Source organism: Panthera uncia (assembly GCF_023721935.1).
Source record: "Panthera uncia isolate 11264 chromosome A1 unlocalized genomic scaffold, Puncia_PCG_1.0 HiC_scaffold_17, whole genome shotgun sequence".
Classification (NCBI taxonomy): domain Eukaryota; kingdom Metazoa; phylum Chordata; class Mammalia; order Carnivora; family Felidae; genus Panthera; species Panthera uncia.
In genome coordinates this window covers 62384560-62398922 of record NW_026057577.1, presented here as the reverse complement: position 1 = coordinate 62398922, position 14363 = coordinate 62384560, and the positions used below count along the sequence as shown (strand labels likewise).

The window sequence follows — 14363 nt, the reverse complement described above, 5'->3', positions numbered from 1 at the left end:
CTAATTTTAGAAACCCCTGAATGAGATTAGGAAGAGATCATCATTTACATTTATTATACTTTGCTTAATGTAACGAGCTTTAGCTATTAACTCTAATTTGCTTCTCATCGCATTCATCAAAGGCGAACTATTTAGAAACTAAAACATCTCTGTCAGTTAGAATTTTAATGAATTAAGATGAAATGAGACAGTGTTAATTGGCAGTTGTTGCTGCAGGGAAGGTTTCTAGATCTTGTAAGTGATACCAATTCATCTCTCTATCAGGGTTAATTTGCTCGATTTAATTCTAAGGATACACTGAATATTTCCCCAAACTATTCATATTTATTTTCAGGATTGGAGAATGGTCTGGTTCTGTTGGTCTTTCGTTGGAATTATCAATTTCATTTGAACTTGATTATTAATCAGTTGTTGATTTTGAGCACTGTTTCTGATTGACTCAACACATAGACACACACTCACAAACACACAAAAGTAATAACATTACTTAGATTTTGTTTTATCTGAAAGGCCTAAATCCTTCCAATAATTAATCGTTTTTTTCCACCAATAATTCTCATTTTCTCTATTCTTTCTCTTTTCCTCAGACATAAATGAATGTGAAGCAGAGCCATGCAAAAATGGTGGAATATGTACAGACCTTGTTGCTAACTATTCCTGTGAGTGCCCAGGTGAATTCATGGGAAGAAATTGTCAATACAGTAAGTATGCATATATGTATACATTTTCCTTGTTGTTTGCATAGCCTCCATTTATTATGGAATCTGGGTCAAAATCAGTATCATTTGCTTCCAGAGTTCCTAACTTATTGAAATGGCACATTTTGTGTTTGTTATTGTTAATGTTGCTAATACATGTATCTTCCCCAGGATTGGTCTCAGTGCATGCTAGGCATAGAACTTAACACTTTGTGGTCCGAAAGGAAGGCAACAGTTCTGCAGAGATCCAAGTGCATCTCTTTTATGAATCCCATTTTGGCCTTTGAGTATGTGTATGACCTGAATTTCCACCAGAGTGGTCACTTCAGGCAGTAAATTTACTTCAGACAGTAAATTCGGGGTGCTCTAACCTGATAGCCTCTATCACAAATAAAAGGATTTGTGTTGAGCTGGCATACACATTAGTAAGAATTTTACATACTGGTTATTTGCCTTTTTGGAAGCCTAAGAGAGTAGGGTCTTGTGATGATGGATCAAATGATAGGACAGTGATTTTCTTGAAGTGTTCACAAAGAAGCACAAAGTGGCCGTTTTTCCGCCAAAGAAACAAAAACTAGGAAAAGATGGTAACAAGATAATAGTCATTGTGATTAAACCAGAATCGGGCACAAATACCTGCTAATGAGAACAATAATGATATCACTTAATCATTGTTGGACCCTTACAGAAACTCCATAGTGCTACTGCTTTGATGTATATTATACTATTAGAGTATCACATTATACAAATCAGAAGGCAGATGGAGATGAGAATTCAGAGGCAGAAACTGAGACACATAGGGATGTGGTTTGCCCAGGCTCTCTCAGATAGTGACGAAAACAGGACTAGAAGGAATGTAGAATTTTGGCTTGGGATTCTTAGTTCAGTGTCTTTTCCTCTAAATCAAGACATCTCTTCAGACAGAGTTGAAAGAAATAAACATGAAAACACACTACACCTTCCATCTCTCTTACACATGAACATATGCACACATACACCCACACACACACACACTCATACACTCCTTCCTTTTTAGAGTAACAATTTTACATGTCATTTTTCCTCTCTTCTCTTTGACAACGATACTTTATAAAATAAAACATGGAGAATTATTGAAGAACTTATTTGAGTTATGTATATAAACAAAATGATGATCTATGAATACTCATAATCCTCGTCCTGAAAAACTTGATTAAGTGATGGAATTCTGAATATAAAAGAAATACATTTGGGCAAAATTTTTCTAAGCTTAAAAATAATTGGGGAAGATGGTAATTGTGAATCAACACAGGAACCTTCAGCCATCAAAGAGTGGAAGGAAAGGACAGCCTGAGCAAGCAGGTTGGTCATGCAACTAAATAGAGTAGTGGCCACCCAGTCAACTAACCTAGCTACCTTCTATAAAGCATTTAACTGACCATTCTGTAAGTTAACTTAATTCAGATTCAATTGGTCATTGGCCTGGCCAGATTCAGTTCCTGTATCCTTTTTTCTTTTGGTTCATGAGACTTATAGGTGGCTGCCAAATCAGCACTGGAAGTTGTACTAAAAAGCGCCCCCCCACCACCATGTATCTGTAAATGAACACTTCACTACTTTGATGAAGAACAAAAAGTTAATGTCAATGCCTATTTGATTTTCATGCAGCAAAAACAGAGAGTTGGTGCTGTAATGAAGCACCTTCCAGACAGTACTAGAACATTGGGAGAGCTTAAAACAATGCCTGGCTAAGAACATGTCCAGGCAGAATAAGACCTCCTCTGACACATAGAAGGCCTGGCCAGGGGAACAAATAGGGAGATGGGACCTTCCATTTTCCTAAAAGGAGAACGATATAGGGGACATGTCATGGGAACAATGCCCAGCAATGAGTGTCTCTCTGAGGTAGTCATGCACCAGCTTTCTGACTGACCTGAAGAAGTGATAACTGAATTTGCAGGCACCCTGGGAGAAAAGCCCTAGATCTTGAAGTTGTGTGTGTGTGTGTGTTTGTGTGTGTGTGTTGTGTGTGTGTGTGTGTGTGTGTGTGTGTGTATGCCCTTGCCCTCCTGTGCTAGTCAAGGAGCAATTGGACAGTCTGTTGCCTATAGATTGAAAATGGGAGGAGACCTGGATGTGAACTAGATGTTGTAACTGATGACTAAAGCCTATTTTGAACTAGATGACTAAAGCCTATTTTATCCCTCCATCATAGATTTTACTGAGGTCAACACATCTAAAAATACCCTCGAAAAGAAAGAAACTTGATTGATGATGGAAAGACATTTTGAAATAGACTTTGAACTTAATTGCCATCAGTTTGTTATCTAGTGTCTTCCAATCAGTGTTTGCTATTATGTTTAATAAAATTCTTTGATTTCTTTGGTTTAGTTTTATATCTATATAACATTTTTAAAATTTTTTAATGTTTATTTATTTTTGAGGGAGAGACAGAGAGACAGAGTACAAGTGGGGCATGGTGGGGAGGGCAGAGAGAGAAACACAAAATCCAAAGATTTCAGGCTCTAAGTTGTCAGCACAGAGCCCAATGCAGAGCTCGAACTCACGAGCTCTGAGATCATGGCCTAAGCCAAAGTCAGATACTCAAATGAATGAGCCACCCATGTGCCCCTATACAATCTTTATATTTAAACTCAGGCCTCTCTTTGAACACAAATGCAGTAGTGATTTTCTAACCCATCATATGCTCTGACATTCTACATTTCCTCTATTCATCTCTGTGCCCTAACAAAAAAGATAAAAAAGAGTCACTTAGGATACACTCCAAAACATGTTCTTATTGGGGTGCCTGGATGGCTGTCTGTTAAGTGTCTGACTCTTGATTTCAGTTCAGGTCATGTTCTCACAGCTCATGAATTTGAGCCCCACATCAGGCTCTGCACTGACAGAATAGAGCCTGCTTGGGATTCTTCCTCTCCCTCTCTCTCTGACCCTCCCCCTCTCACACGCACACTCTCTCTCTCAAAATAAATAAGTAAACATAAAAAATAAAATATTTTCTTATTGGTGTATTTGTTTTTATTGTATTGATTTGTAAGCGTTTAGAATAAAAATAAAGATTGTTAATCTCCCTACTGTTTAGGTTTATAGGAATATGGCTCTGCTTTTTAGTGTGGCTTCTTAGAATTTTTAGAAAATCCAGAGTAAAAAGGTGCATTCTTCCCCAAAGATGATGTAGTAGTACACATTGAGAACGTACTGTATTCACTCACTACAGGGCACACAGAAACACTTGCAGGTTCCAGGCAGTGCCAGCCCTAAGATGATTGAGGTTAGGATCTTGGGAATTGACAGTACAGAGATTATAATCAATGTTCCCAACTTCCACTCTGGAATTAGATTTATAAACTTTCTTATGAGCCTTCTGTCATGTACCTCAGGGGTACCATTGGTCGGCTTATGCCTACAGTTATGGCAGAGAAGCCATTTGTTTCTGCAGATATTTCAGGAGGAAGAGGAAAGGGGGAATGATGGAGACTAACTGCTGGGTGGGACAGAGGACAACAGTATTGAAATGCTGGCATGCTTATATTCAAATCCAAACCCCCTTCACTCTCCTCTTGGGTATCTGCACTCATATTACATCACTCCTTCCACTACTTTCTTATATCTACTGATGGATTAATTAAGTTCTGCTATATTTTAAGACGAAATCATTCTCAATAACCTCCCAAGTAATAAATAATTAAAGACATTGCAGAAGACCAGAAATGACTAAAAAAATCTGTACAAAAATAGTAAACTATAAACACGAATAATAAACTGGGGATATATTTACAATAAACATGAAAGGAAAATATTTTTTATCCTTAGTTTGTGATGTCTTTCAATTCACTAAAATTAAACACAACAGAAGGAAAAAAAATCCATCAAAACCATGCACAGAACTTCCCTACAAAGGAAATAAGTAACTTGATATTTATCATATTATAGTTGAGTCGTGTCTTCATCTTTATTCTTCAGTATATTTTGAATTTATAAGGCTTATGATACCTTTGTGATCTGAAAAGAATAATTATGTTTAAATGACTGTTTAATGAGAGAGAACTACATAAGGGAACAAAAACCTGGACTTACCATGCATTCTGCTGCTTCTTCCTCTCACCCCATTTCTCTACCCCTCTCATTTCACAAATGGAAATATAAATAAATGGAAACATGAGATGGAAACAGATGAAATGGTAAAGAGCAGCAGAAGCTAGCTGACAGACTTTAGAAAGAGTATGGAAAAGAAAAAGGAGAAGGGAAAGAGGTGAATCTGAATCCATGCTGAGCATCCCAGGAAATGCCCGCACACACACTGTCTCTGTCTCTTTCTCTCTCTCCCTCCTTCCAGGAGGAATTTGTTGTTACTTATGGGAAGAGAATTGTAAGGCAAGGGAGGTGACAGAAAAATAATTTTTCAAAGATGTAAAAGGTTCCCACTAGACCATTTTGCTAGGGAGAGTTCCTTCCTTCCTTCTGCATGTGCTTCTTAACATTGTCTGTTCTTAACTCCACTGCCAGAGGTAGCCTGTTAAAGCAAAAGTCAACGTGCATCACCTAGCAGCTCAAAATCTTCCACCAACTTCTCATCTCACACAGAGAAAAAATTACAGTCTCCCTGTTTCCTGAGGTTAATAGGCCCTGCCTGTATCTCTGCCCTATTTGCTCACCTCTGTGACCACATCTCGTGGGACTCTCACTTTTTCATGTGCTCTTCCAGCCCCACTGGCCTCCTGGCTGTTCCAGGCACACACCTGGCACATCCCGGCCCCACAGCATTTCCTTTCCCATCTCCCCTTTTCTGTAATATTCTGTTATGATGTTATGAATACTCCATGCTTTCTTTGGGTCTTGGCATAAAGGCATCCTCTCAGTGAGGCTTTTCTCAGTCTTTCTACCTCCCCATCTCAACACACCAAAACACACCCACCCCTTTCCCTCTTACAGTTTTTCTCCTTAGCATTGATCATTAACATATCATATTTGTACTTTTATATATTGTTTATTGAAAATTCTTCCAGTGGCGTATATCCTCCATGAGAGAGAAATTGTTCTGTTATAATCACAGTTGCCAGAGTACTAGCAAACAGTAAGCGCTCAATAGACATTTGCTGAATGAATGAATGAACCTTGCATTCTGAGTTCTTTAAGTATAGGAATAGTATCTGATTTTTCATTGCCCTCAACTACCATAACTACCAAGTTATTTTTTTGTCTACTTCTCATTTTTGGAGCAGTATTCTAAAGCTGTTTTTGCCAGTGTAATGAAATATAATTTGGTATATTAATTGGTACTCAGTAAATGATACTACAAGTTGAATTGTTTTCCTTTGATTTGATAAAATCTTTTATAACTCTATTTTGCAGTAGGATTATGCAAATGGCTTTTAAATAAGACAAGTAAACAGGCACTCTGTTCCTCTATTTAGACCATTCTGCTTGCAGACATCTTGATAATTTTATCTTAGATTACTTATTTATTTCTTATCCATTTCTAATATCAGTAAACATTTATTAGTGCTGTGATCTAACTACTACCAGTAGTAATGCTTGAAAATGTAAAAGTGGTAATTTTGGATATAATTATTTAAATGGTGTTGACAGGGGCGCCTGGGTGGCTCAGTCAGTTAAGCGGCCGACTTCAGCTCAGGTCATGATCTCACAGTCCATGAGTTCAAGCCCCACATTAGGCTCTGTGCTGACAGCTCAGAGCCTGGAGCCTGTTTCAGATTCTGTGTCTCCCTCTCTCTGACCCTCCCCTGTTCATGCTCTGTCTCTTCCTGTCTCAAAAATAAATAAAATGTTAAAAAAAATAAATAAATAAATAAATAAATAAATAAATGGTGTCGACAGACTGATCTCAGTATCTGTGTACTTATCATCAAAAAGATTTGCTTTTCTCAGATCTTAACCTTACTCTGCCTTTCCTTCAGTTTTACTCACCCTTCAATATTAGGAAATTTATTAAGATTACCTTTGCTAGTGGAATTCACTGAAATATTTTGAATATTAGTGATATACTACATTTTTAAAACCAAAATATATTTTTAAATTTTCAGTTAAACAGTTAAACCAAAATGTTTAAGACACTACTTTAATAACCATTATTTAAAATCTATATGAATTATTTACTATAATGTATGTCTTTAATAAATATGGCTACTAGGTGTTTTTACTTAAAAGTAATGTTTATATCTAATCCTATCTATGATGACATGATGCCCAAATATGTAGTAATAATTATTACGCAAATCAATCACCTATTAAACATTTTCAATTAGTTTAGTATTTCAAATACTGATAACAAAAGTTTTAATACTGGACAAAAATCTGCCTAAAATTTTTCCAATAATTATTTGTAAATTATATTTATAGGTAGGCTAGGGCAATAATACTTTTGATTTAAATATTTCAGCTTAGATTTCCGGATACTGTTCAATTTATTACTTAATTTGGCAGATCTCAGTTGTTTTTAGTTTTATTTTTCATTTATTTATTACAGGGAATTTAATTTTGATTATCTTTAATTTTAATTGGAGTTGCATTTGAATGATATGTGAAAATCATTTAGATATGCTCATACTATTTATTACAGTATGACAGGCAATTCTTCTAATTATAAAGTCCTAATTTTTATCCCTTATTGTTCCTAATGATACAAGCTCAAGTGTTCAGCCATTTTCTTACACAGCTTGGAAGGAAATGATCATGAACGGGCAAGAGAAATGTATTCTTATAAGAACAGATATGCTTTACTGTGTACATTTAACACGATGGGATGTTTATACTAAAGTGAGCACAATGGAAAGTGATAGCACTTTAGTTAACTAATCTAAAAATAACCAGGATTATTTTCATTGATTGGACTATGTGGCCCACAATAGCCATATACAGTTCCCTGCTGGGTGTTTAAATGTGACATGATTAAATTTCAGAAATGGCACTCAAATTCATTTTCATCACTGATACTATTTCTGGAAATTAAGATAGTTACCAAGGGATCTCTTATAATGCAACATCCCCAAACTATTATGCCAGAAAGTATTAGGACTTGGATGGTTTCAGAGAGTTTTATTAAAAATGAAAGCTAAAATCTTCGACTGACGATAAAGGGATGTTTCTAAATATCATGGTCATCCAGTTTTTTTTTTTTTAATTACATATAATAATCTAGATAATTCTATAGCTTTACTTTAAGAATTCCACCTATAAATTAATAAGGGCAAGAAATGATGATACATGTGAATATATTTAAAAAAAACTGTGAACTGACATTTCTATATCTTCATTTCTTTGTAACTCTTTTTAAGCCTTCATTACAGATGAGCTAGTATGTACAAATACACAACCATGTACTATATAAATGTACATGTGTATCTTTCTTTTGATGGCAGTGCTTCCAAGTGCTTATATAAGTCCAGGCTTACGCGGTGAAAATTGCCAAAACGTTTTATAAATAATTAAATTATGTGATATTTATTTTTCTATCCTCAACACTTCATTATTGCTTTTGTAAATAACTAAACACTCTGCTATAATCTTAATATTTTGTCACCAACTAATGATCATATGCTAATGTTTTTAATTGAGACTTTTAACTTACTGTGTGCTAAGACTGTCTTAAGTACTTTAAATGTTATTTTATTTAATCCTCTTAACACTCTTTGTGGTGGGTTCTGTTTACCACTGCTCCATTTTAGAGAGAAAACAGAGCGTACTGAGTGAATAGTTTGTGTACGTTCTCATGTTCACATGGCTAGTGAACTGCACAGCCTGGCCTTACCCCCAAGCGTGGCAGCTACAGAGACTGCATTCCTAAGCATGATTGATCCTGCTCCTCATAGGATGAAAGGAACACTGTTCATTACAGTTTACACGTTAAGAACATTTGCACTTGAGGAGTGGCCTTGGGGAGTATCCGAAGAGTAAGAGGAAAGAGTACAGGTTTTGCATTCAGATACAACTGGGACATCAACTCTGCTTTTCCTCTTTATATTTAAATGTCTGGATAAATTAGTTGCCCTTTCTGGGCCTCAGATTCTGCATCTTTAAATGAAGTTAATAATACCATTTGGTTTATATTAATGGATAGATTAAAATTAATAGCATATGGGGCACCTGGGTGGCTCAGTTGGTTGAGCATCCGACTTTGGTTCAGGTCATGATCTCACGGTTTGTGAGTTCAAGTCCCACGTCGGGATCTTTGCTGACAGCTCAGAGCCTGGAGCCTGCTTCAGATTCTATGTCTCCCTGTCTCTCTGCCCCTACCTCACTCACATTCTGTCTCTGTCTCTCTCAAAAATAAATAAACATTAAAAAAATTTAAATTAAAAGCGTATATAGAGTACCTAGTAGAATTGTAGGTCAGTAAATGTAAATGAACAAATAATTGCATTAATAAATAAAATGTCACAAGGGTATTTGAGTTATTTGAAAAGTCCATGTCAGTGATCCCATCTTTTTTCTTTTTTTTTTTATAATTTTGTGCATTTTGGAATTTTTTTATATACTCACACAACTAACCTATCTTTAGTTACTAACTGTATGTAGTTGAGAACAACTTGTGTAAAAGTCAGCTATAATGTCTTGCATACCATGCATTAGTAGTACATAAACTTAGGAAATCCTGTGGCATTAATATAATTTTTAACAAACAAATATTGTTAATTCAACCAAACCTAAGATAGGTGTTGCTTTGATTTTTGAAAAAATGGCATCATCACATACTTTTGACCCACAAACATCTAATTTCATTTCTTAATCTATATTTTTTTCTTTGCAGTTATTGTAAGCTATCACTGCTATTTGATCAAGTATTTTAGTGAATGGTTAGAAGAAACCAGTGGTGGGATAAAAACTTCCAGTATTTTCTTGCCTTACATAGATGATCAAATAGATGTTATACCATATAACACTAAATTCCTATTCTGCTATATCCAGGTATGACATAGATCCAAAAGCAAAATATAAACAAATTCTGATATAAACTAAAGAATTTTAAAAATAAGAGGTACCTATAGGGAAAATTAGAATTAATGCACAACTAATTTTAATAAGAAAAATCCAGAGTCCAGCATTATAATATAGTACATCTATTCATTTAGTCATGTGATCAAATAAACTGGCCACAAATATTTATTGATTTTTTTTCTTTTAACATAACTTTGTACAAGGTATGGAAAACATATGTGAATGAATTAATTCATCCACCAAATTACATCCAACAGTAGCCACCCTCTAGAGATGGAAAAATGGTATTAAAATAAATTCAGTTCCTACTTTCATGGAGTATACAGATTAGTAGCAGAAAAAACAACAATTATATAATATCTAAATATAAAGTATGATGAGTGCTATGATTGAAAAGTAAAGGAAGCTATGACAGAGGTGCCTGTTCTGTTTTGGGGGTTTAAGGAAATGACATTTAATCTGAGACCAGAAGAATGTATAGTAGGTACCAAATGGAGGGTGAATTCATAAGAAAGGTAATGTGCACAAGGATAAATAAACCCTTTGTCCATTAGAACCTTAATTTTTAGTGAATTATTTCAATTGCTGTGTGATCATGTGATGAGATTTGTAGGATGATCACTGAACTTTTAGGCCCTGAAAATGTAGGGTCAATACCAATTGACCCTACAGGCGCCTGGGTGGCTCAGTCCGTTAAGCATCCAACCTCGGCTCAGGTCATGATCTCGCGGTTTGCGAGTTCGAGCCCCATGTCGGGCTTTGTGCTGACGGCTCAGAGCCCAGAGCCTGCTTTGGATTCTGTGTCTTTCTCTCTCTCTCTGCCCCTCCCCTGCCCGTGATCTATCTCTCAAAAATAAATAAGCATTAAAAAATTTTTAGAAAAAAAAACAGTTGACCCTAATATTTAATGTATATAAACAATGTATATTAAAAATCCATCTCATGAGCTTTTTGTGCAACCACAAGAGATTTTTAAAACACCAAAACAGACTTTAATTTTTGTAAATATAGCAAGAAATAAAAAAAAGCAAAAAAAAATCATTAACTTAAATCCTAGATTTATTCCAGATAAAACTGCTCTGTTTTGAAACTTTAAATGCCATGTTTTAGCAATGATTTTTGTCTCTTAAAGCATTACCTGACATAAATTTAAGATTACTTTCCTTGAAATACATAAAATTAGGAATTAATCCAGAAATCTAATAGGAAAAGGACAATTTGCCTCAAGCTGTCGCCTTTTGTGAACAATAAAAAATAAAGAAATCAACTATGGATTGACAAAACGTTTACATTTAGGATTAATTGTATAATGTTAAATCCAAGTTATATAACATTTAAAATCTACCTGTAAATATGTAGAGATATAAATGGAAATGACCATGACTATAAATACTTGAGTATAGCTAATTATTGTAACTTAATTTCTCACATTCTTTTTAAAAAGATGTGAAATAAATTAAAAAAAAAAAACAACAGAACAGAATACTGTGCAAGTATATCAGTAGCCCTCAAGGAAAGAAACGATTCCAACATTACTGCAGGATGAAGTCTTTGCAACAATAAACACAAAAAATTGACTCAATGACAAAACCGAATTGGATTTTCTGTGTCCGACATGGAAGTTTCATCTTCAATCAGATGCCTCTGGGTATATTTTCCCAAATGTTGCCCAACAGTTTTGTACAGACATCTCACACTTTGAAAGTTTACCTGCTGTACCTTCAAGTGATAATCTAATAAAGGAAAGATAGAAAAAAATATCTGCAAAATGCTCAAATAGACCCTCTAGGATTTGCTAAATACCTCTAACAAATCAAATCAGATTCTCATTACCTGACAGCTTTGTACTTAGTTGCAAATAACTACTGAAACATCCAGTAACATCTTCTTGATTTTAAAATTATACTAACATTCCCATTATGTGCTAACCTGCACATGTCCAGGGATTAAAATTTAGTCTTGCATTTATACTCCAGACTAAAACTCACTTTAATATTTCCTATTTCAAAGACAAAAAAAGATGAAGCCTGCAGAGATTTAGGAGAGTTTGGGAAAAGGCCAACTTGATTTCATCCTCATAAAATTTAAAATGGTATGATTGAAAAGTATTGTATTTTTCTCAGATTGAAAATATCAATCTTTCCAAACATCTCTATTCCTCCCCATATAAACATTTAAAAAGAAAAAGAAAATAAAAAAGGAAGAACCCAAATAAAGTGCATATAATAAAAAATAAAATCTATAAGGAAACCTCTAAAAAAGAAGTCATCTGATGAATTTATGGTTTGTACATGTCTAAAATGTAGTTTGTGAGCTCTTCATTACCTTCTACACATGTTAACATGGATTATGGGGTTCTTTGGTGAAATTTTGGTTTTGACTTTTCAAAGTGAGGATGAAATGGTTATTTCATAGTGGAGAAATTTCAGGCACAAACTACACTGGTCTCTATCACATCCACCAAACAGCAGAAATAAATGCTTTTGGGGCACTTGGGTGGCTTGGTTGGTTAAGCATCCAACTCTTGATTTCGGCTAAGGTCATGATCTCACAGCTCATGGGATTAAGCCCCGCATTGGGCTCTGCACTAACAGTGCAGAACCTGCTTGGGATTCTCTCTTTCTCTCTCCTCTGACCCCTGCTCGCACTCTCTCTGTCTCTCTCTGTCTCTCTCTCTCTGTCTCTCTCTCTCTCTCTCTCTGTTTCTCAAACTCTAAAAAAAGAAAAGTAGTGCTTTTCTTAAGTAGGAGAAAGGAAATAACATATATGAATTTTGATATTTTGCCAAAATGTACAATTTTCCATGATTTCTTGAAATCCCAAGGGTTTCAAATAATTACAATAATGATTTTACTAGAAAGAATGGAGCTAAGTTGAGCAGTGATGCCAACAACTGGCACGACCCCAGCCACAGTTTTCCACCAAATCATAGACTTGAAAGCGATGGCTTCCAGCAGTATGTAAGACAAAGAGCCACATATATGTTTCCAATTTCATCTTCAAAGAAATCTCCTTAAACTGAAAGAGGCACAACAGATCTCTTTCCTTCAGAAGGCATACTGAATTGTAGATACAATTGACACATCTTGGTAAGCTGGTTATTAAAATGCAGGTAGATGATAGCTCAGGGAAGCATTGGTAATTAAGATTCAGATTCAGGGATCACATGAAAATGGTGAAGTCGTAAGACTGAACGGGGATTGCTGAAGGAGGGAGTCAAAGTGTATAAAAGTATAAGATTGCTAAAGATAGAATTTAAGTCAGGTAAAGAAATCCTATCTGCAAAGGTACCAAAAAAAATGAAATAAAAGCATAATCAGAAAAGTAGGAAGAAAAGAAAAACATGGAGAGAGCAAGGAAAAGAATGTTTCCAAAATAGGAGCTGGTCAGGGTAATGGGTACTTAAGAAAAGACTTTTTAATTTGGAGTCTCAAGCCATTAATGGCCCTTAAATAATTACAGTGGGTGGTAGAAAAAGAATGCCAGATTGAACCTATTCCAGATTGAGCAGGTGTTGAATGAGAAATAAGAGCCACAGACGCTCCTCCCAGGTTATGGTGCACTTTACTCTGAGCATATCTTAGACCCCAAAGAGCCATTAAGGTGGCCGAGGACCCAAAAATAAATTTCATAATAGTTACCTTAATAGCTTTATCTGGTCAATAATACACATTCTTTTTAAAGCTCTAAAGGGAATGGACACATAAAGTATCCAACTTAAAAATAAATTGAACTTGAGGAATATGGTTCTATAAAAAGAAGTAGAGCCAGAGCAAAGTCCGTAAATCCAATACTAAAATTCAAGGAAAACAGGAGCAGGGACAGAAAATAAACTCTTCTGACAAGAAAAATGGATAGAACTATAGTTATATAAGGAAGCCTATAAATACTCAGCACTATTATCCAACTACAAAATGCCAAGAAATTGAACTGCAGCTCTTAGCTCCAAGAAACCCAAGGATATCCATGGTGGTTTGTTCAATATAAAATTCACTTTATATTTTCTCTGGTACACTCAGGCAGGCACACAATTTTTTAAACATCCATAAAGTGACTACTTGGTATATAAATATTGCTTCACATCCCCTCGGCAGTAACTTAATAATGCCATTTCCTTTCCCATTAGAATTATTCGTGGATTCTCCTTTTGTGAATAGTTTTCAGTTTAACAGAACGTGAACACGCTCCAACAGAGATTAATATAAGGATGTTCTCAGTCCCACCTTTTGAGGCACTTCATGGAGTTTTTAACCAAGGGTACAGGACCATGAAAGGATGGATGGATGGAGTTCAGGGTGTCTGTATCCTTTGATAAGAAAACCAAAAGGGCTACCTGAAATGTAGAATCTCCATAAATTACAAATGCAGGCAAACAGCAGATCATAATATTAACAGCACCAATGTCTTTGCGACTAATAGAAATCAGATAATTATATACCACATTGTCCTTGTTGCACATAACCAAAAAAAAATTTATATCTTTACCAATATGAAACTACAGTAGATCTACCACTAACTCTCTTATTTAATGTGTTAATAGATAAGCACATAATATTAATGTATCACCCATTTTTTAAATATTTTGATAATAACACTATGTTTCTGTGTATTTCATTTTATACACTAAACAGAATTACTCTGAAAAGAGCTTCTAGTCTTCAACAGACTAATAAAAGGGTCCGGAATATAAAAAATGTTCAGAAACCTGAG

The 14363-nt window shown here is 35.1% G+C and overlaps 1 protein-coding gene across 1 annotated transcript in view; it reads left to right on the top strand.

Annotated features, from left to right (window-relative positions):
• Positions 1-14363, top strand: part of EDIL3 (EGF like repeats and discoidin domains 3) — a 283403-nt gene that overhangs the window by 105225 nt on the left and 163815 nt on the right. The window contains exon 5 of the mRNA XM_049648892.1: positions 588-701. Coding sequence (XP_049504849.1) covers positions 588-701 — 114 coding nt within the window. The remainder of the gene's footprint in view (positions 1-587; positions 702-14363) is intronic.